Source organism: Octopus bimaculoides, chromosome 10 (assembly GCF_046866305.1).
Source record: "Octopus bimaculoides isolate indiv1 chromosome 10, ASM4686630v1, whole genome shotgun sequence".
NCBI lineage: Eukaryota > Metazoa > Mollusca > Cephalopoda > Octopoda > Octopodidae > Octopus > Octopus bimaculoides.
The window spans coordinates 56324413-56347325 of record NC_142937.1 but is presented as its reverse complement, the minus strand read 5'-3'; the positions used below and the strand labels follow the sequence as shown (position 1 = coordinate 56347325).

At 37.6% G+C, this 22913-nt stretch overlaps 1 protein-coding gene across 1 annotated transcript in view; it reads right to left on the bottom strand.

Annotated features, from left to right (window-relative positions):
• LOC106881233 (cation-independent mannose-6-phosphate receptor) overlaps nt 1-22913 on the bottom strand; it is a 164924-nt gene that overhangs the window by 10171 nt on the left and 131840 nt on the right. The window contains exons 30-38 of the mRNA XM_089358692.1: nt 19581-19754; nt 17931-18138; nt 16293-16369; nt 15492-15646; nt 11074-11216; nt 7953-8082; nt 6835-6903; nt 5753-5836; nt 2199-2395 (exon numbers count right to left, since the gene is read on the bottom strand). Of these exons, the coding sequence (XP_089214818.1) occupies nt 2199-2395; nt 5753-5836; nt 6835-6903; nt 7953-8082; nt 11074-11216; nt 15492-15646; nt 16293-16369; nt 17931-18138; nt 19581-19754 (1237 nt within the window). The remainder of the gene's footprint in view (nt 1-2198; nt 2396-5752; nt 5837-6834; nt 6904-7952; nt 8083-11073; nt 11217-15491; nt 15647-16292; nt 16370-17930; nt 18139-19580; nt 19755-22913) is intronic.

Sequence of the window (22913 nt, the reverse complement as noted above, 5' to 3'; positions counted from 1 at the left end):
ATCCATCACAGAAGCTCTAGAAAAGGCTATGGATGCTGTCTTTCCTGTTCTGACTAAGTCATACAAATTATATTAAAAAAAAAGACTAACAAAAATAAATCATTTTCAGAGTTGCTAAATTATGAATTAAAAGCAGTTCTAGTAAAGAACACAATGTCACAGACCAGGCAAGAAAACTTGCCTTGGAATCACTGAGAATGGTAGATATCAATATGTTACTATTATTATGCCTTATTATCAATACCATGTACTCGGATCATTTTGAAACAAAGTGAATCACTGGCCTGAGACTTATATGCAAAATAGAGTTAAGGTTAAAATAAAGTGAAGTCTATTTTATGATGTGCTGGAGCATAGCACATGTGAAAGAAAATTAAATTATGAATTAAAAGCAGCTCTAGTAATGTAAACATTATCAGTCGTACATACACAGTATCTGTGTTTTGTTTATACACCCATTTGCTGCGGTACAGCATCCAGGGAAAGCTCCCTCCATGATACTAAATGTTAAAGAACACCAAATGTTATATTTGTTAGGTAACTATTGTATGTAGTCCTATGACAAGAAAAGTAAGCAAATATAATGATGTATGTGTGTGTGTGTTATATGGCTTTCATGTGCCTCTTCAACAGTTTAATTGCTATAAATAGGTACAGGCATGGCTGTATGGTTAAGAAGCTTGCTTCCTAACCATGTGGTCTCAGGTTCAGTTCCGCTACACAGCACCTTGGACATATGTCTTCTAACAGCTTAAGCTTCCCAAAACTTTGTGAGTAAATATGGTAGAAAGAAACTGAAAAAAGTCCATCATATATATATATATATATATATATATATATATGCGTGTGTGTTTGTGCACTCTGTTCCTGACGTCATGGGATGCTTGTAAAACAAACAGCACTATCATTTGTTTCCATTTTTCTGAGAAAAACATGTGTGAACTGTGGAAAAAAAATCACCTTACTTGGAAACAAGTGACAGTTGGTGACAAGAAGGGCATTCGGCCATAGAAAAAAATCTGCCTCAACAAATTCTATCTGATACATTGAAACATGGAAAAGTGAATGTTGAATGATGATGATGTATGATAGTGAAATAAGTGCAGTAACAAAATATGATGAATAAATAATCCACACTGCAAAGTGTTTGGCATTTGGAAGGGCACCCAGCTGTAAAAACCATGCCAAAACTGACCTCGCCTGTGTGGGTCCCATGTAAAAAGCACTCAGCCCATGCTACAATGATGATGAAATAATCTAAATATTACTAATATTGGCTATGTTGAGTTCTCAGAACTTCAATGTTTATATGGTTATGTTCTGATCAGGTAAACCAAGGAATGAAATGGTTGTTTATCAAACTTCTGTTTGATAAATGAGCAAGATATTTTCAATAAACCATGAAACAATAATACGGTTAATTTTAATAATTACTTTTATCAGAAGGGACAGAACCAACATCCCCCAAATTATCATGTGAAGACATGTTAATAAACTCACATTCTCTCTCACAGATAGACATACATACACACACACACAGGGCTTCAGTACAGTTTCCCTTCAATCAATTTTATTCACAAGGTATTGGCCAGCTCAAGCCTTATAGAAGACAACTACTCAAGTGAGATGAGACCTGAAACCACAGGACTTCAACAATACAGCCATACCTGCAACTTAAAATGTTGAATTGAAAATAATAATAAAAAAGAGATTTAATAAAATAACTTATTTTGTTATCAAACTGATATTTGGAACAGAGCAAAAGGTTTTAAGATACAAAATAATGATGATAAAAATGATACGAGGTTAAAATTTGATATAAGATAATAAGAACAAGCTTATTGTATATAGTGCTCAGGTGTACTACAACTCATAAGAAAAAGTGCATATGTGGTACATAGAAAAATGCACAAGAAGTGAAGAGTGAATGAATTAAAAAAGGGGCAGGGGACATCACATGTACTATCAGTAAATTTCAGGAAGCATAAAATGCTTTAAAAAGCATACTGTATTGTAGCCCTGGATATGGCATTAGGTACATTGGCATGAAAATAAATTTAAAGAAATAACAGATTTTACATTTCCAATTTCAAGAAAACTCAAAAGAGAATTGCAATTTCATGAATGTAAAAGGTAATTCAAGCAGGAGAGGAGAGGGTGAGAGCTGAAAGGTTAAAAACTGATTAACAAATACCTACCATCCATATAAAAACGTTTTTTTGTAGCACTACCAAGATTTTTATAATAAGAACTGTCCCCTTTTTTGCGCTGGCACACAGCTGCATTTTTACATTTGTCACTTCCTTCATTTTCATCATCTGGGTAAAGCTTTCCTTCAAAGCTTATGTCATAGTAGAATTTCTCGGTGCCCTTTGTCTCTTCAACACGGAATGTTCTGTTGAAATAAATGACATTCAGTTAACAGTTTAACTACCTGGTAGAGGAATGGGCAGAGAAAAAAAAAAAAACGCGACAGTCATCAAATTATGGAATGAAAACAATACAAGAATATTACTACAGTGGTTAGAGCATTCGGCTCACAATCATGAGGTAGTAAGTTCGATTCTCAGACCAGGCTGTGTGTTGTGTTCTTGAAAAAGAACACTTTATTTCACATTGTTCCACTTCACTCAGCTGTAGAAATGATTTGTGACATTACTGTTGCCAAGCTGTATGAGCCTTTGCCTTTCCCTCAAATAACATCAGTGGCATGGAGAGGGAAGTTTGGTGTGCATGGACAACTGCTGATCTTCCATAAACAAGCTTGCCCAGACTTGTACCTTGGCAGGTAATTTTCTAGGTGCAATCCCGTGGTCATTCATGACCAAAGGGGGTCTTTTTAATTTTGTTAAGTTGAATTCTTTACCCAGATTATGCTTTTCCACATGGAAAAGCTTTTCAAAGATATCACTGCATTAAATAGCTAACTGAATTCTCAAACAAACTGGACATTCAACTCATTATGTTTATTCATCTGTTACTGTTAGTTGGTCACATGTAGGCCATGTCGAGCAGACTTGTAACATAGACTACACACATATACACACATGCTTAAAACCCCAAGTGATTGATGAAATACATACACCCATGTGTAATCATCAGATAACATCCATTTTTTCATGCTTGCATGGATCAGATGGAGTTCATTTGAGGCAAATTTTCTCTGGCCAGATGCCAACCCCACCTGTTTCCAAGCAAAGTAATATTTCCCTATGGCTAAAAATGTTGACACAAAATACTGGAAATTAACGTCACTGCTTATATGATTGTGACAATCATTTTCCAGCTATCATGTAATGCCAAGATAAGGAGACATAAGCACACATACACACACATAAGGTCCTGGCAGGATATAAAAGTAGGGTATTTCCAATGAAGCACTCAACCAGAGTTCTAGGCTATTAAGACTGTTGGATTCCAGAGAAATAATTTTGAGCGTGGCCGTTGCCAGTACCGCCTGACTGGCTCCTGTAGGATTTTCGAGCGAGATCGTTGCCAGTGCCCCTGGACTGGCTTGTGCGGGTGGCACATAAAAGACACCATTTCGAGCGTGGCCGTTTTCGTGCGGGTGACACGTAAAAGCACCCACTACACTCTCTGAGTGGTTGGCGTTAGGAAGGGCATCCAGCTGTAGAAACTCTGCCAAATCAGACTGGAGCCTGGTGTTGCCATCCGGTTTCACCAGTCCTCAGTCAAATCGTCCAACCCATGCTAGCATGGAAAGCGGACGTTAAACGATGATGATGATGATGATGATGATTCCAGAGAAATATCGAAATTCTTTAGGTGTAGAAAATCCTGGTTTCATGACAGTAAAACTGTTGTGTGGGTTTAGTACTTCTTCTTCATCCTTCCCATATGCTCTCTATACTGATTATTTATCCCGTAACCATACTTTTATTTACTTTTTGTTTCCTCCTGATATAAGCAAAAAACAAAAAAGTAAAAAAAAACAATGTCTGGAAGGCGCAGGAGTGGCTGTGGTAAGTAGCTTGCTTACCAACCACATGGTTCTGGGTTCAGTCCCACTGTGTGGCACTTTGGGCAAGTGTCTTCTACTATAGCCTCGGGCCGACCAAAGCCTTATGAGTGGATTTGGTAGACGGAAACTGAAAGAAGCCCGTCGTATATGTATGTGTATATATATATGTGTGTGTGTGTGTGTGTGTGTGTGTGTGTGTGTGTGTGTGTGTGTGTGTTTGTCTCCCCAGCATCGCTTGACAACCGATGCTGGTGTGTTTACGTCCCCGTAACTTAGCGGTTTGGCGAAAGAGACCGATAGAATAAGTACTAGGCTTCCAAAGAATAAGTCCTGGGGTCGATTTGCTCGACTAAAGGCGGTGCTCCAGCATGGGTGCAGTCAAATGACTGAAACAAGAAAAAGAGTAAAAGAGTAAGACAATGTGAAAGTGCACCTTTGATGCAAGTCTGATGAAGTGCCACTTAAATGTCTAAAACCACAAATATTACGTAAATTTTCAGTTGGAATTTTTGCGTAAACTGGGATTGCAAGCAGAGTTGGAACAGAAACAACTGTAGCTGATCATCAAAGATATGTTAAAGTATTTCTTTGTCTTATTGTTTGGATTACACATACACAGATATAAGATTCTTTCGGTTTCCGTCTACCAAACCAGGGCTCTAGTAAAGACACTTCCCGAAAGTGCCTTGCAGTGAGACTAACTCAGAACCATGTGATCGGGAAGCAAACTTCTTAACCACACAGCCACACCTGTGTATATGTGTATGAAACTATTCGAAGATGTCATCTACTTTCTAAGAATGTTAGCCAAGATAAAATGATATCCTGTTCAGCAAAATACTGGTTATCTTCTTAATATCATAAAAGTGGAGTTAAGTACCAGTTCTTAAATATCTTCTGGCTTTTCAAGAGACATATAGCTTCCACTTTTACATGCTAGAAATCTTTGCACACAGCATATTTTTAGAACATTCTAAATATAAAAGTGATTTGCCTCAGACTTGAAAATTCTACAATGACCACAACAGACTTCAATTTGAATTCCTGAATTTCAACAAATCAGTACTTGGAGTCCCAAATGGATAAAGGGGTTTGAAGGAGACCTGGGAAAAGAAATTTCAAAAAAAATACCTGGATAGCCGAAACACACATACTTGAGGTGGCAAGAGGATTTGTATTATTTTCAGTATTTAAAAAATCCAAGATAAATTAAGGACCGAGATACCTGGCACCTGGCTCTACTCAAGGCCCATACCCCACAGCAGAAGTGTTAAGACTGATCCTGCTGGTGGACTAAGGCACTTGTGGCAGTGCCACATAAAAGTACCTGTGTGGTGCCACATAAAAGCGCCCATATGGTGCCATGTAAAAGCACTCTCTGAGTGGTTGGCGTTAGGAAGGGCATCCAGCTGTAGAAACTCTGCCAAATCAGATTGGAGCCTGGTGTAGCCATCTGGTTTCACCAGTCCTCAGTCAAATCGTCCAACCCATGCTAGCATGGAAAGCGGACGTTAAACGACGATGATGATGATGATAGTGTCACATAAAAGCACCTGTACGTAAAAGCACCCAGCACACTCTGTAAAGTGGTTGGCATTAAGAAAGGCATCCACCTGTAGAAACCATACCAAATCAGACTGGAGTCTGGTGCAGCTCCCCAGCTTGCCAGCTCTAGTCACACCATCCAACCCATGCCAGCATGGACAACGAACATTAAAGGATGATGATGAAATTAAGTCAAAGTCACAAAACTAACTCAATGGTACTCACTTTCCTTGGGTTTGTTTGCCAAAATATATTCTGCTAGAAGATTTATCGTCAATAAGTACTCCATTAACTTCCTTCAGAGTTTCCCTGAAATGAGAATTTAAAGACTATAGATTAAAATTTAACCCTTTAGCATTCAGATTACTCTGTCAAATTAATAATCATTCACATTGTTTTGAATTTATCATGTATTATCTCGTATCTTGCATCTATAATCAGGACTCGGTTTTGAGTTCCACATTTTTTCTTCAACAGCCTCTCCTGTTTCTTTATGGGTTAATCCATAACATAAATGTTGTGCACTAAATACTGGCAAATCACTTTGACCAGTGGTCTCTATGACAAAGTGAAAAAAAAAGGGGAAAGATCTCCTTCGGTCATGAATGACCATGGGATTGCACCTAGAAAGTTAACCTCCAAAGCACAGGTCTAGGTAAGGTTGTTTCTAGAAGACCAGCAGTCACCCATGCATACAAGCCTCCCCTCACCACACCACTGATGTTATCCAAGAGAAAGGCAAAGACCGATACAGCTTGGCACCAGTAACATTGCAACTTATATCTACAGATGAGTCAAATGGAACAACATGAAATAAAGTGTCTTGTTCAAGGACACAACACACAACTCAGTCCAGGAATTGAACTCACTACCTCATGATTGTGAGCCCAACACTAAACCTAACAGTAGAATTTAAATAAACTAGTCATGTCTGTGTTAGCAATTAGTGATTTAACTCTTTAGCATTCAGATTACTCTGGCAAATTAATAATTATTCACGTTGTTTTGAGTTAATCATGTATTATCTTGAAACATCAAGATTTCAGTGATGTGACTGTATATTTTTAGAATGACAAAAGTGAAATAAATTGGTTTGCTGTGAAAAAGAAAATGAGGCTAATATTTTGTGCAGGACTTTTTCATGGAGAAAGTTATCATCTAATGGCACCAAATGAATAAATCAAATCTACTACTGCATCTGACTAGATCATGAATTTAGATATGTCTTTCACAAAACATCTCTATTATAATAAGGTTATGTCAGTTGATTTTACTAAGAACCAAAGGAAAGAATGAAAGCCACTTACCGATCCTCTTTGCAGGCCAAATATGTATCCCAGTTAAATTCATATGTACACGTTTCCAAATTCTTTTTACTGTAAAAGAAATAGAGGCCAATATGGTTCAACTTTGTAGCAAGATAATTGTATGACAATACTAGATTACTTAAACAGAGGTTTCAATAATAAAAATAACTGAATGGTACTTTAACAACCAAGTCCAGAGCAAAAAATCAAAGTACATTCTACAGAATCAAATTCATTTAGTTTCAAATGTACCTACTGATGAAAATATACACCACACTGTTCTGTTCAGTTTTGTGAGATTTTTAATGATGTGCTCATTCATTTTGTAACCAGAGTGCATTTGATTCTTGTGGTACAGTACTGGACCTCTTATCCAGTTTCAAGAAATCTGGAACTTCCAGAAATGCAAGAATATTGTGCAAAACCATGCACTACACTGTACCTCATCATGAGTAAATAGACCCTGTTTTTCAAAGTTGGTTAACTTGCATATGGCATGTTAAGATGAGATGGCAAGGACTGCTGAAACTAGTTGACTTTTATCTTCACAGTAAGTCTAAATATATGCTTATTAAATGAACACATTTAACTATTCACAAACTCAGTGTGTGTGGAAATACATTTAAGAGAGAAAAGAAAAACAAAGCAATAATTTGAAAAATAAATATAAACAATAGGCGTACGAGTGGCTGTGTGGTAAGTAGCTTGCTTACCAAGCACATGGTTCCGGGTTCAGTCCCACTGCGTGGCACCTTGGGCAAGTGTCTTCTACTATAGCCTCAGGCCGACCAAAGCCTTGTGAGTGGATTTGGTAGACGGAAACTGAAAGAAGCCCGTCGTATATATATATATGTATATATATATATGTGTGTGTGTGTGCGTATGTTTGTGTGTCTGTGTTTGACCCCCAACATCGCTTGACAACCGATGCTGGTGTGTTTACGTCCCCATAATTTAGTGGTTCGGCAAAAGAGACCGATAGAATAAGTACTGGAGCCGATTTGCTCGACTAAAGGCGGTGCTCCAGCGTGGCCGAGTCAAATGACTGAAACAAGTAAAAGAGTAAAAGAGAATGGAAAGAAGTAAATAGACAAATGCATAATATTTGTAATCTTTACCTGAACACGGGCTTGCCCAAGGTTTCAGAACAGGAAAACCTAATGATGGTTGTTGCCCTTTTATTGCTGCAGACAAGAGTATCACTGGAATACTGGAGGATTATCACTGGGTTATTTACTGGACTGTTCCCTAAACAGAGTAACAACAACATAGATTAAAACAGTTTATATAATTTGGTCATACGTACGATCTACATAACTTGCACACGGATGTTATGTGTAAAACCTGTGCATGGACATTTGAATGCAAAACCTGTGTATGCACATTGGGTGCAGGTGTAACTGTGTGCGTAAGAAGCTTGCTTCCTAACCATGTGATCTTAGGTTCGGTCCAAATGTGCAGCATTTTGGGCAAACACCTACTATAGCCCCAGGTCCACCAAAACCTTGTGAGTGGATTTGGTAGGTGGAAACTGGAAAAAGCCTGTAGTGTGTGTGTGTGTGTGTGTGTGTGTGTGTGTGTGTGTGTATGTATGTACACACACACACACACATATATATATATATATATATATATATAGAGAGAGAGAGAGAGAGAGAGATGTATTTATAGATCTCTACCAAAAATTTGGTAAAAATATTGTACCTGTTATCAATTTAGCAAAATTCTCATATGAAAGGTTGTTTATCATACAATTTTGTGTGCATATCAATTTAAATAAGAGCTATAACGCGATCCATTGTAAAAACTTGTTTAATGACCTATGCACATTTCAATGCAATATCCCGACTCACTCCTGTATGTTATAAAAAATGGAATATTGTATCTCTTCAGGGTCAGATTTGATTAATTCATAGCAGACAGTAAATAACAGACAGCATTAATAGTTGTCCTTAAATTACATGTGTATAAACAAGTTGAAATGACATGAAACATATTGACACCGCATACAATATCGGTTAAGAAAACCTGTTTATACAGGTTTTGAAATGCTAGGAACAATATTTTAAAAAATATTTTTTGTATGAATTTTTATGAAGTCCTTTATGACAAAAGTTTTTTGGAAACTTGTAAATTCAGCATTTATTTAATTTCTACAATAATGTTATTATGATAATAGTTTTTAGAAAGTTTCTTTTTTATATAAATTATGTAATTTTTAATTAATGCAATGTAATCTATAATATTATTTGCTATTTGACTAGAGACAATAAAGTATTTTAAATATATTATTTTGCTATTTACCCATAGATAAATAGCATATTGTTATTTTAATAACATGTAATTTTTAATAATATGAAAGAATGGAAGGGATATTTCTTATTTTGCCATGTTTTTTGGAAAATATTTCAAAAAAATATTTTCTTAAATATTGTTTCTGGTATTTTTAAAAAAAGTAATGTGCTAAGATATATCTAGTTTAAAATACTTAATAGTATACAAATGTATCTTATGACCATTATTAGTTTATTTTTCATATTTTATTTTTTATTCTTTATCTTTGTTGTTGTTTTTAATTATTGAAAACATAAATATATTTAAATTCAGTCTTTTCTTGAATCTGTGAATCCTCAATCAAAAATTAAATTGAAGAGATTCTTACCCACAAAGAATGGATTTTTATAATTTTATTATAACAACTGTATGTAATTTGTATTTAATATCTATTATATTATCATAATAATATAATATAATATGTTAATAAATTTTAATTTTTCAATTGACAATTGTATATCTCCATTTTCTATTCATACCAATGTGAATTGTAAGGCTTTTCTCTACAAAATTGGGCATTAAACAGTGGAGCCAGTGAAAGATTGGATGTTTTCATCTCTATTTTCCTTGTATTGGATTTAATTTTTGTTTCTTTGCTTGTATGTATGTATGTATGCATGTGTGTGTATGTGTATGTATGTGTATGTGTGTGTATGTGTATGTGTGTGTGTGTGTGTGTGTATGTGTGTGTATGTGTATGTGTGTATTTTTTTTTTCACAACCATATGGTTCCAGGTTCAGTTCCACTGTGCATGGTACATTGGGCTAGTGTGTTCCACTATAGCTTCAGGTTGACTTAAGCCATGGGAGTGGATTTGGTAGATGGAAACTGAAAGAAGCCTGTCATATATATATATATGTCTGGATAGGACAAGTAAAAGATAGAAGAAATGATAAAGAACTTAAAAACTGTTCTTTGGCATTTGTGACATGCCTTCAAGTGAATATCATGAATTATGAATAAATTTTATGAAAAATAAAACTTCATGACTGCTTAATACCAACGAAACTTAGTATAAGCTTGTGTATGACATTTATTTCTTTCTATTTCTTTTTTCTATTTTTAAAAATTTAATTCATCACCTAGTTTAACACGACCACACAACCATTTAAACTTAGCTATATTAACCCTTTTCATATCACCCTGCCTGAGACTGACCCTGTTTCTATGATAGAATTTTGTTTTCCTTCAGAATTTCATGTTAATTTATGTTCTAAACTCCAGCTTTGTAATGACAAAATTATTTTAATAAACTCATCATTATTTTCAAAATTAGTTGAAGCAAAAGCAGTATATTTCAACAAAAACATGATCATGAAATGGTTAAATGGAATAAGTGTTTGGACCAAGTCTCTGATTTGCGGATAACCAAAGATTTATGATTACTTTCTTCCTCCTATTCTCCCACTACCAACCACAGAGATTTTGTAGAAAGTCACAGGCAATGCCCTTATTTTCTTCTTGAACCATGAAGACAAATTAAAATTAAAATGTGAAAAAGAAAAAAAGAAAGAAAGAATAAGAAGAAATCTTATTTCCTAAAGGCTTCAGAGACTGAAAATAGAATGCAAGATAGGAAGTTAACCCTTTAGTATTCAAATTATTCAGTCATATATGATACTTATTTATTTAAATTGTTTGAATTAATCATATATTATCTTGTAGCTTTGAGATTTCATGAAAGAATTACTTATTTTTTACAATGACATTGTAGGGTAGGTGTGAGAGGCTGCATCTGGCCAGTTTGAATATAAAATGGATAGAATATTTGGGTTGGACATGGCCAGCTGAAATGCTAAAAAGTTAATTTTTTTGACAAGAAAATCTGTTGAATGAATCCAAACCTAGTTGTACTTTTACAGTCTTGCCACTAATGCATTTCATTTAAACAAGAGTATACCTACTATCGACATATAAGACAATACGTGAAGTAGATCCAATTGTCATCACTTCATTTTTACTTTCGACACAAACAGCTGCACCATTACTAGAACAATTTTGAGACTTTGGTCGAGTGTACAGACTTTGGCAGACATTGATCCAATAACTGAAAAGGAATAAATAAATAAATAAATTACAGAGGAAAACATACCAAACTTCAAGGAATTTGTTTTGTGTTTTATTCTAATCTATAAATGCTGACATGGCTATGTGGGCAAGAAGTTTGTCTTTCAGTCACATGGTTTCAGGTTCAGTCCCATTGTATGGGACCTTGGGCAAGTGTGTTCTACATATATAGTTGTGGGATGACCAAAGCCTTGTGAGTAGATTTGGTAGGTGGTAACTAAAACATATCCATTGTGTGTGTGTGTGTAGATGTATGTATGTTTGTGTGTGTTATTGTCCCCATGCTTTGGCATCATGTGATAATTGTAAATGATTGTCAGTACCATAACAAGTGTCATTCATTTCCAATAGTCTTATGAGGAAACTGATTAGGAATGGCAACAGGGGCATCTAGTCATTAAAAATATGCTCCAATAAACATTATCTGACCTATGCAGGCATGGAAAAGTGGACATTAAAATGGTAATGGTAATGGTCATCATAGTTTAATGTCCACTTTGGGTTAGATGGTTTGACAGGAGCAACCCACGTCAGCATGGAAGGTGGACATTAAATAATGATGATGATAATGATGATGATTATTGTTTATCTGTGTCAGATTTGTCATTGTTGTTTAACCCTGAGTATGATAAAAGGAATTTCATCAATGGCCATCTGATCTTATTCTATATCTAGGACTGCATTGACCAATGTGTTTCTATTTTATGACAGGAAGTTGTGATTTGAGGGAAATTAGGCTGCTCTTTCTAGCAGGTCAATTGATTAAGTAGAAGTTTTGTTGTTTCATTGTATTTTTTTTTTTTGCATTGCCATTTTATATTCATTCTTTTTCTTTCCAAAGAATAAGTTTTACAATTCTTGATAGTCCCCCCACCTATTGTCCTCTCTCCACTGCCTACCTACCTGAGTTGCTTTTATGGAATTCCCCTTTCCCTTACTTCTATGGCAACCTCTCTTTTCCTCATTGTATACACTGGACTCTCTCACATTCTGCCTCATTTTCGCTTCCTGCCCTCTAGCCACAGCTCCCTAAATACCTCCTTTCATCTTTCCCTCCTCCCCTCTCACCCACCCCCATAAATTCAAACCTCTCTTTTCTTCAATGACTCTCAGGATTCCCTAAAACTAGAGTGTTGGGGAATCCCTTTCTGTTCCCTTTTCCTTAGATCCTACTTTTACAACCCATCCTACCACCTTTCCATTGTCCTTTTTATCTCAAAAGTCCTGACACTAATTCCTTCCACCACCAGCCGTCATACTCCTTCCCACCAATTAGAGTCTGCTACTGTTATTCTCCCCAATACCACCCTATCACAACCATAAATCTGTTCCTTTGATCTTACTTACCCTGTCTTATTATCCCGTCTAGAATCATTACATCCTCTCCTATTTTCCTTCAGTTACAAGGGCCACCCAAAGACTTCAGTCTTTCAAGTTACAAAGCAATCTTCATCAGTGCTGGGGTCATGAAAAATGCACCCAGTTCACTCTGTAAAGTGGTTGGCATTAAGAAGGGCATCCAGCTGTAGAAATCATGCTTAAGCAGACATTGGAGCAGGGCACTGTCCTCTGATTTAGTTCCTGTAGAACTGTCCAACTCATGCCAACATGGCATGAGTTCGACAGTTCATGATGTGTTTGCCATTGTTGACCATTCCATCTTTTTTGATAGGAGTGTGGGGCATTTAGCAAAGACGGTATTAAAGTGTTTACTTGTGCAAGATAAGGGGTAGTTTTAGGGAAAAGTGTTTGCTATTTCTTGCAGATCGAGTGACCACACAGAGGCTCCTTCATTAGTTCACATGTTATGTTGCTTTGTACTGTGTCTCTTTTGTTAATCACAATGACATTGTTTTTATCTAAAAATCATAGGCAATCATTTCTATGTTCTGCCTTTGATGCAAAGAATAGATCTTACAAGACCCCAAACTTATATTCACATAAAGGGTGAAGATGCCCTCCAGTCATGAATGACCATGGGATAGCACCTAGAAAGTTCCCATCTGAGGCACAAGTCCAGGCAAGGTTGTCTATGGAAGACCAGCAGTCACCCATGCATACCAGCCTCCCCTCTCCGTGCTACTGATGTTATCCAAGGGAAAGGCACTAGTGATGTCACAACTCATTTCTACAGATCAGTGAACTGGAACAACATGAAATAAAGTGTCTTGCTCAAGAATACAACACACAGCCTGGCACAGGAGTTGAACTCACTACCTCAAGATTGTGAGCCTGACACTAACCACTGAGCCATGCACCATCACATACACACATATTGGGTCATCCCATAAATAATGCAGCTTTTTCAATTGCATGAACTAAAGGTAAGAGGGGGACGGGATAAACTACCAGCATCAACTTGCTATAAAAGCAGGTAGTAATTTTACCTCTTATTCTTAGTGCAAGTTTTGAAGAGTGCAGTTTGATTTTAACAGTTAATTTTTCAAAGCTATAATGGAAGCAACAAAGGAGTATATTCGGCAGCAATGCAATGGAAAGTGTGAGAAATATTAATGCATTATATGGAGATCTGACAATAAGCATAAGCTAATATTAATAGTAGTTCCAGAAATTCCGAGCCAGAAACTACAGCCTTGAAGATGAGCCTGATTCTGGAAGATCTGTAGAGCTTGACGGGGATGTCCTGCAAACCCTTGTGGAGCAAAATCCCATTGTAACTGTTGAGGAACTAGCAGAGGAGCTTGGATTTGGTCATTCAACCATTCATCAACACCTGTGTGCCATTGGAAAAGTCAGTAAATTGGGTCAATGGGTTTCTCACAGACTTTCCAAGTCTAACCATGCACAGAGAGTGAATGTGTGCTCTTCTTTGCTGTCATGTTGCACCAATGAACCTTTTTTTTAACTAAATAGTGATTGATGATGAGAAATGGGTTCTCTATAAAAATGTCAAGCGCTGAAGACAATGGGTAGGGAAAGCACTCCAGGCTAAAGAAGGTCTTCACCCACGTAAAGTGTTGTTATCTGTTTGGTGGGATATGAAAGGTTTAGTCCACTTTGAACTTTTAAATCCAAACCAAACAATAACAAAGGAGATCTACTGCGAGCAGTTTGAGCAGCTGAAGTCAGAGCTAGAAGAAAAACGACCATCTTTGGTTTCAAGACGAAAGGTGTTCTTCCATCAGGATAATGCTCAACCACATACAGCGAGGATGACATTCCAAAGGCTAGAGCAGTTTGAATGGGAAACAATGCCCCACCCACCATATTTGCTGGACACTGCTCCATCTGATTACCATTTATTCTGTTGTCTTCAAAATCATTTGGATGGAAAAAATATGAATTCTATAGACAAGGTCAGAACAGTACTGGAGGAGGATCTGTCATCATGGACAAGTGAATTTTGAAAGAGGGGGTCTTGCAAGTCTACCAGATAGATAGAAGAGCATTGTAGAAAATGAAGGAGAGTATATTTTAGATTAAAAAAGAACTTTGTATATCTATATTTTGAAAAATAAAAGAAGTATAGAAAAATCACATTATTTATGGGATGACCCAATATATATATATCCTCATCATCATTTAAGATTCATTTTCCATGCTGCTATGAGTTGGATGGTTTGACAGGAGCTGGTGAGCCAGAAGATTGTGCCAAGGTCAAATGTCTACTTTGGCATGGTTTCTATAGCTAAATGTCTTGCCTAATGCCAAACACTCCAGAGAGTGTACAGAGAACTTTTTATGTGGTTCCAGCATAAGTGAGGTCAACAAGTAATTCACAAAAAATACCCTTCAACTATATTAGGTGATGAGAGCTTAAAGTATGATAGAGGAATAGGAACAGGTCTCTTACTGTAAAGGAGATACACAGTTACCCCTGTCGGAAAAGAGAGACGTTGGTGGAGATGTGTTAGGGCATACCTTTGAGTTACATGAGGAAAAAAGTGCAGAGGATTGGACTGAATGGATGGGTAGGTAAGTTCATGTGTGTATGAAAGGAGAGTGGCAGATGAGAGTAGATATGAATGCAGTAGATGATGAATACAGATGGAGGTGCAGTTAATCATGAATATACGTGTGTGTGTGTGTGTGTGTGTGTGTGTGTATACATATATGTGCATTTATATGTGTGTGTGTGTGCGTATGCACAAATAATTTATCTCAATGTTACAGTACTGCCTCTGCCAACATAATGAAATTCCTCTCCACTCCATTCCAAAGTTAAATGATACAAACTAGTTTCTAGTCAAAGTCATACATGCCAAAAGTGAATGAATAAGGTGGAGGTACTCACGTCTCACCAGTAATTGCCATTGCTTTCCAAGATTGTGTATTAGCCAGACTGCTGAGATCATAACTGCTATTCAAATAGGACAAGAAACAGTCTTTGACAGCAGGAGGACATGCTAATCTGGTTTTCCAGAGGAATACCAACTGACATGGTGTTTTCTGAAACAGAAACATAACAACATATCTTTATCGTCTACATTTCAACAATGTCTATGGTAACTTTATAACATCAATCATATCTACTTCATCATGGTCACAACATAACATTGACCTTAATTTATATTATGATGTTATCATAAGACAACAATCTTATCTACATTCTCATATCATAACATCAACCTTATCAATACATTGATAGCATTATAAGATTGGCATTATCTACATGATAAATATGATAATAACTTTGTAATAGCTTTGGGGTTCTTATTCCTAGGCTTTAAACAATTTTCAAGCAATAGTGCTACAGCAATGTAAGGTGTTAGTCAGACTTCCTAACAGACTGGTCACACAATACAGGTAGTGATCATTATCATCATCATTTAATGTCCACCTTCTATGCTGGCATGGGTTGGACAGTTTGACAGGAGGTGGCCAGGCAGGAGCATGTACCAGACTTCTGTGTCTGTTTTGGTATGGTTTTTCGGCTGAATGGCCTTCCAAACACCAACCACTTTACAGTGTGGACTGGATGCTTGTTACGTGGCATCAAGTTTGTATATGCTTATTTGTGATGCTTACTGAAAATGAAAAGCAAGGAGTCCCACAGAGTTACATGCTTTGCCGAGTGTCAAAAGTGTTGACTTACCTCATATAGCACAGGTTTCCCAAGACCAGCAGTGTTGTTACATAAGAAGAGAATCTTTGTACTGGCACGTGTTCCAGCTAGAAGTAAAGAAAAAAGAAAAAAAAAACATTAAATAAGCTTAATTTTTGTATTTGGTTTGCAAGATTCTTGATGTAGATTCATGTTTTGAAACAAATTTTCTTGTCTAGTGAGGGTCCATTATGCAAATAAAAATTGAAATAGACACTCAATGGTTCAGTACAAGTGGTATTAACCGTTCAGCATTCAAATCAGCCATATCCAGCCCAAATATTCTACCTGTTTTATGTTCAAACCAGCCAGGACTGGCCTCTCACATCTACTCTACAAATGTCATTCTAAAAATAAACAATCACATCAGTGAAATCTTGAAGCTAAGAGACAATGCATGTTAATTTTAAAACAAAGTGAATAAATAAGCATTACATTTGATAGAGTAATCTAAATGCTAAAGGGTTAAACCAGTGCATGTGTCTATTCAAACTTTTATTGGTATAATGGACCCTTCCTGTATCTGTTTATATAGACACATGCTTATGTACGCACACACTATTTTCTTTTCTCTTGAGCTAATAACAAAGGAGCTTCTATATGGCTGTCTCAACCTACTAGAAAAGGCAGTGAAATTTCCCTCAAATCATATTTCATCAACATTTAATATCTGCCTTCCATACTGGTATGAGCCGGATAGCTTGATAGGAGCTGGCCAGGTAGAAAACTGCACCAGACATCTGTGTCTGTTTTGGCATGGCTTTTACAGATAGATGCTTTTCCTAACACCAACTACCCACATAATGGACTGAGTGCTTTTTACATGACACCAGCATAGGTGAGGTCAGTTTTGGCATGGTTTTTAGAGCTGGATGCTCTTCCAAATACCAAATGCCATCTTAAAAAATAAATGAAGTACATACTAAATAATGTAGTTCTTGATATACGAGATATGATGGTTACATATTAGAAAACTTTTGATCATAGTTTGTTCAGTCAGTTCTGACCTGGGACAGAACAATAACATTCTTTTCCTTTTTCTTGACTATCTTTCTCCCACATGCTCCTACTCACTCTTATATAAGTGTGAAGTAGCCATATATCTTCTCTATAGCGAGACACCTTTGCCTGTCTCTGGTATAAAGCTAGCTATCTGCCTTCTCAAAATCTACCCACCACCCCACTCCCTTCAAGACCGCCTTTTACCTTTTTCTGTTCTTTCCCAACTTACAACTTACTTGGAAACTTCACTAGTGCTGGTGGCATGAAAAAAAAAACACCCATCCTGTATACACTGTAAAGTGGTTGGCATTAGAAAGGGCTGTACCAAGGCTGACATGGAGCATGATGCTGCCCTGCAGCTGACTGGATCCTGTAAAACCATCCAACTCATGCCAGCATAGAAAAAAAGATATTAGATAAATATTGATGATTACATCAATTAATGCTTATTTTACCAACTTTTGAAGGATGGAGAACTTTGGTGAGATTTCAAGATAAAACCAAATCCTAACAGGCGTTTTACTTGATATTCTACTAATTCTGCTTCAACTCACTACAACTTAAATAAAATGCCAAAAACCAAAAACAATCAAAAGGCAACAACAAAATTATTTAAACATAACTTACACTCAGATGAACACAAGTCTCCATTTCGATAAGTTAAACTTATCAGATTTTGGTCAATAGAGAACACTGCATCACTGGCTTTCCCATAGTTAACTTCATGATTGTTTTTGTCAACATAGCAGGCACCTGATTTCTCACAGTTGCTTGAGACCCCACTCACAGGCCCACATACCCGGATGAGGAAATTGCCAGATGGATCGGCAGGAATCTTTAAGAGGAAGAAAACAACAAAAACAAACATAATTGGGTGAAAACTCAAGATTTACAGAAAGCAAGGGACAGGTGCATTCATGCTTCGTTTCCATAGGCACTAATGTTGTTGTTGGCACTCCGTTGCTTACGACGTCGAGGATTCCAGTTGATCCAATCAACGGAACGGCCTGCTCGTGAAATTAACGTGCAAGTGGCTGAGCACTCCACAGACACGTGTACCCTTAACGTAGTTCCCGGGGATATTCAGCGTGACACAGTGTGACAAGGATGGCCCTTTGAAATACAGGTACAACAGAAACAGGAAGTAAGAGTGAGAGAAAGTTGTGGTGGAAGATTACAGCAGGGTTCGCCACCATCCCCTGCTGGAGCCTCGTGGAGCTTTAGGTGTTTTCGCTCAATAAACACTCACAACGCCTGGTCTGGGAATCTAAACAGCGATCCTATGACCACGAGTCCGCTGCCCTAACCACCGGGCCATTGTGCCTCCACATAGGCACTAATAATATAAAGCTAACTACTGTTAAGTCTTCAGCCCACTGGGTTGGCATTCTGTCCCTCCACCATAATTTGATTAAAGGAATAAAAAAGGAAAAACTAATTAACATTTCTGAACCCTTGAACTCATTGTTTGAATGCTTTTGTTTACTGCATTTCATGCCTTCTGTTATATGGGAGATTCAGGCATGACTCTGTGCTGAAGAAGCTCACTTTGTAACCACGTGTCTTCCACTATAGCCTCAGGTTGACAAAGCCTTGGTAGACAGAAACTGGAAGAAGCCTGTTAAATGTGTGTGTGTGTATGTGAGTGTGCATGACCTTATCTTGTATGATGTGATGGTTGTAAATGAGCATCAGTCATATGAGCAATATTGCTGGTTTCCAATCTTCTGACCATGGGGAAATATCACCTTACCTGGAAATAGGTGAGGTTCATGATAGGAATATCATAGAAGAGCTATTTCAACAAATTCTATGGAAAAGTCGATGTTAAACAAAGATGATGATGACACATCCATGCACAGATGTATATTTTTCCCTAATGTATATTGTGAAATATATAAGGACATTAGCAAGGAAACTGGGGTTTTGAACATAAAAATGCTGTTGTATTTGATCTGCCAACATTGCACAGATGTTCCCTTACCACACTTGCCATCATAAATACTATGAATTAACAATAGACTCATTGGAAAACTACAACCAGCAATGCTATTGTTAACAAAAAGACACTCAATACACTTTGTAAAGTGGTTGGTATTAGGAAGGGCATCCAGCTGTAGAGACCATGCCACAATAGATGATGGAGCCTGGTATAGCTCCCAGCCTTGCCAGCTCCTGTCAAATCATCCAACCCCTGCCAGCATGGAAAATGGATGTTAAATGATAATGATAGATAGATAGATTGATAGCAAAAACGCTTTTAATATTATACCTCACCTTATCCACAGCTGAATTATACAAAGATGAGAAGTCATATTCAATGAGTGTCCGAGTATCTTTATAAACACAGTTTTTAGCTGCATCAGGTGAAGATTTGTCACAAACAAGATTTGTATCCCAGTTGAAGATGTATGTGCAGCTATCAATAGCATCCATCAGTACAGGATGGCCCTAAAAAAAAGGTTTAAGATAGTAATGATAATTATTGATAGTGATAATGACATTGGCAGTCATGATGATGATGATGATGAAAATAGAGACAATGATAACAATGATGATAACAACAAAAGGGATATGAAATCTATGTTTCACTAGAAAAACAAAAAAACACAAATTGAGCTCAGACATGTCTCACTTGCCAAAATAATTAGAATAATGTTAATCATTGATTAATATTATTTTTATCCCCACCACCCAATTATTTCAAGCTAGCTTTTTTAAAGTCCATTTCATTTTAATACCTAAAAAAACATTTTTTTTCTTTAATGTAGATAACATTTTGAGTTATTCATCTTCTAATTCTTCCAAATCTTTCTGCTGAAACTGTTTTGAAACCATAGGTAGGGAAACTAAACTCTGAAGTATTGGGACCTGACAGTGAAGTATCTCTTCCAATCTGTGGTGGTTGAGACATTCAGAAGGACTAGGCCACTAACTGTGAAGTTCTTATCATTGACAGCTCACCTCACTGAGGAATCAGGTGATGCCCATGATGGTACTTGGCTTTTCCAATGCCTTAGCCTTACCATCGCCCCTGGTAATGCTGCAAGCGTGCTGGCTTGCTTCAGTAGCTTCCGTTGAACCTTGCAGTGTGTGACTAATCAGTATTTGGAGCTGCATTGTTGGCTTTTTTATTCTCCACAAATGGTTTCAAAACAGTTTTGGCAGAAAAATTTGGAAGAATGAGAAGAAAGTTCTTCATTATAATAAATAATTACTGATTTGGTTATAATACAGGTCTTAAACCCTTTGCCTGTCTTCTGTATTACGTGTGATACACAAGACACACTTCCCTGGTGTCCATACATCATACACAATACACATTGCCAATGATTTTTATTCACCAGAGTAACTGGAGACTTTAGTTAGCCCTTGTTTCATATGCTCTGAGTAATAATATAAAGCTTTTCTTTCTTAAGACCCAAATATAAAGGAAAGCTTTATATTACTTAGAGTGTATGAAACACGGGCTAACTGAAAGACTGGAAACAAGCATAGATGTTTAGGACAAACATCTGAAAATACTTTGGACAGGCATGACTGTATGTTGAGAAGCTTCCTTCTTAATCACATGGTTTTGGGTTCAGTCCCACTGCCTATCACCTTGGGCAAATGTCTTCTACTATAGTTTCAGGCTGACCAAAGCCTTGTGAGTGAATTTGGTAGATGGAAACTGAAAGAAGTCTGTCACACACACACGCACACACACATATATATATAGTCAATTCAAACATGAACAAGCAAGAAAAAACAACAACACGAAGACGTGGAATAAGTACAGTGTTATTGGACTCTCAGGAAAGGAAAGAAAAGAAAGAGGATTTCACATTTCGAGCAGAGCTCTTCATCCATCATCGTCTAACGTCCGTTTTCCATGCTGGCATGGGTTGGATGGTTTGACTGAGGTCTGGAAAGCCAGCAGCTGCACCAAACTCCAATCTGATCTGGCAATGTTTCTACAGCTGGATGCCCTTCCTAATGCCAACCACTCTGAGTGTGTAGTGGGTGCTTTTTATGTGCCACTGGAATGGGAGCCAGCCAGGTGGCCTTGGCAGCAATCACGTTCGGATAGCGCTTTTTATGTGCCACCCGCATGGGAGCCAGTCGGGGGGGGGGGGGGGGCACTGGCATTGACCATGTTCAGATGGTGCTTTTTACATGCCAGCGACACAGGAGCCAGTCTGACGGACCTGGCATTAACCACATTCAGATAGTGCATTTTATGTGCCACCAGAATGGGAGCCAGTCAGGAGGCACTGGCATTGCTCACTTTCAGATGGTGCCTTTTATAGCAGCCAGCCAGGCAGCACTGGCCACAGCTACGATATTGGTTTTATTTGGCTCAACAGGTCTTCTCAAGCATATCATATCGCCTGACGCATCAAGGGTACTTTTAAATGGGCTGGATATGCAACACTGGCATCGGCCATAGCTGCAATCTCACTTTAGTTGCTGAGTCTTCTCAATCACAGCATCTCGGCCTCCTGTCATTGCCTCCATGAGGCCCAACGTTCAAAGGTCATGCTTCACCACCTCATCCCATGTCTTCCTGGTTCTACCTTTTCCACAGGTTCCTTACACAGTTAGGGTGTGGGACTTCCTCCCATAGCTGTTTTTATCCATATGTAACCATATGACCATACCAGCGCAGTTGTCTCTTGCACACCACATTTGATGCTTCCTATGTCCAACATTTCTCTCAGGGCGCAGACACTCTGTCGTGTATGCACACTGACATTACACATCCAGCGAATCATACTAGCTTCATTTCTTTCAAGCCTACGCATGTCCTCAGTAGTCATGGCCTATGTTTCACTGCCATGTAGCATGGCAGTTCGTACACATGCATCAAACAGTCTACCATTCATCCTGAGTGAGAGGCCCTTAATTGCCAGCAGAAGTAAGAGCTCCCTGAACTTTGCCTAGGTTATACGTATTTTAGCTGCTACACTCTTAGAGCATCCACCCCCACTACAGACTTGGTTGCCTAGGTAGCGGAAACTATCAACTACTTCTAGTTTTGCCCCCTGGCATGTGATGGAATCTGTTTTCTGTACATCTTCAGTGCTTATTGCCCCTGTGCATCTGCCACACAAAAACTATCCTCCCAGTTAACTTTCCTTTGATATTGCTGTACTTTTTATGTGTCCATAATTTACACTGGGTACATCTTATAGAGTTTCTACCCACACCTTTTCCACACATCAAGCAGGGCCACCTACCTAAAAGGGTTTGTGATTTTCCAGCCTTCCTACTTACTAAGGCCCTTCGATTCTAGACCTTCCTTCCACACTCTAAACCTTGTCATATATGTGTATATATGTGTGTATATATATACATTTACCAAATTTTATAGTATTAAGTATCCATCATGGCTGGTCTTACCAATCGGTTTCACACAAAAGTACAATGTAGTGTTGGGTAACAGTCTAATTATAATTATGCTCATCAAAGGCAGGTGATATGGAAAGGAATATGGCAACTGCTCTCTATTGTCAGAGGTGGATTAGTACAACCAATCAGCAAAAAATGGGCCAGGGGATTGGCTAGGAATTATGTCCCTTGGTTGGGTATGCCTGTGAAGCCAGCAAGAGTTATCTTTAAGTGGAG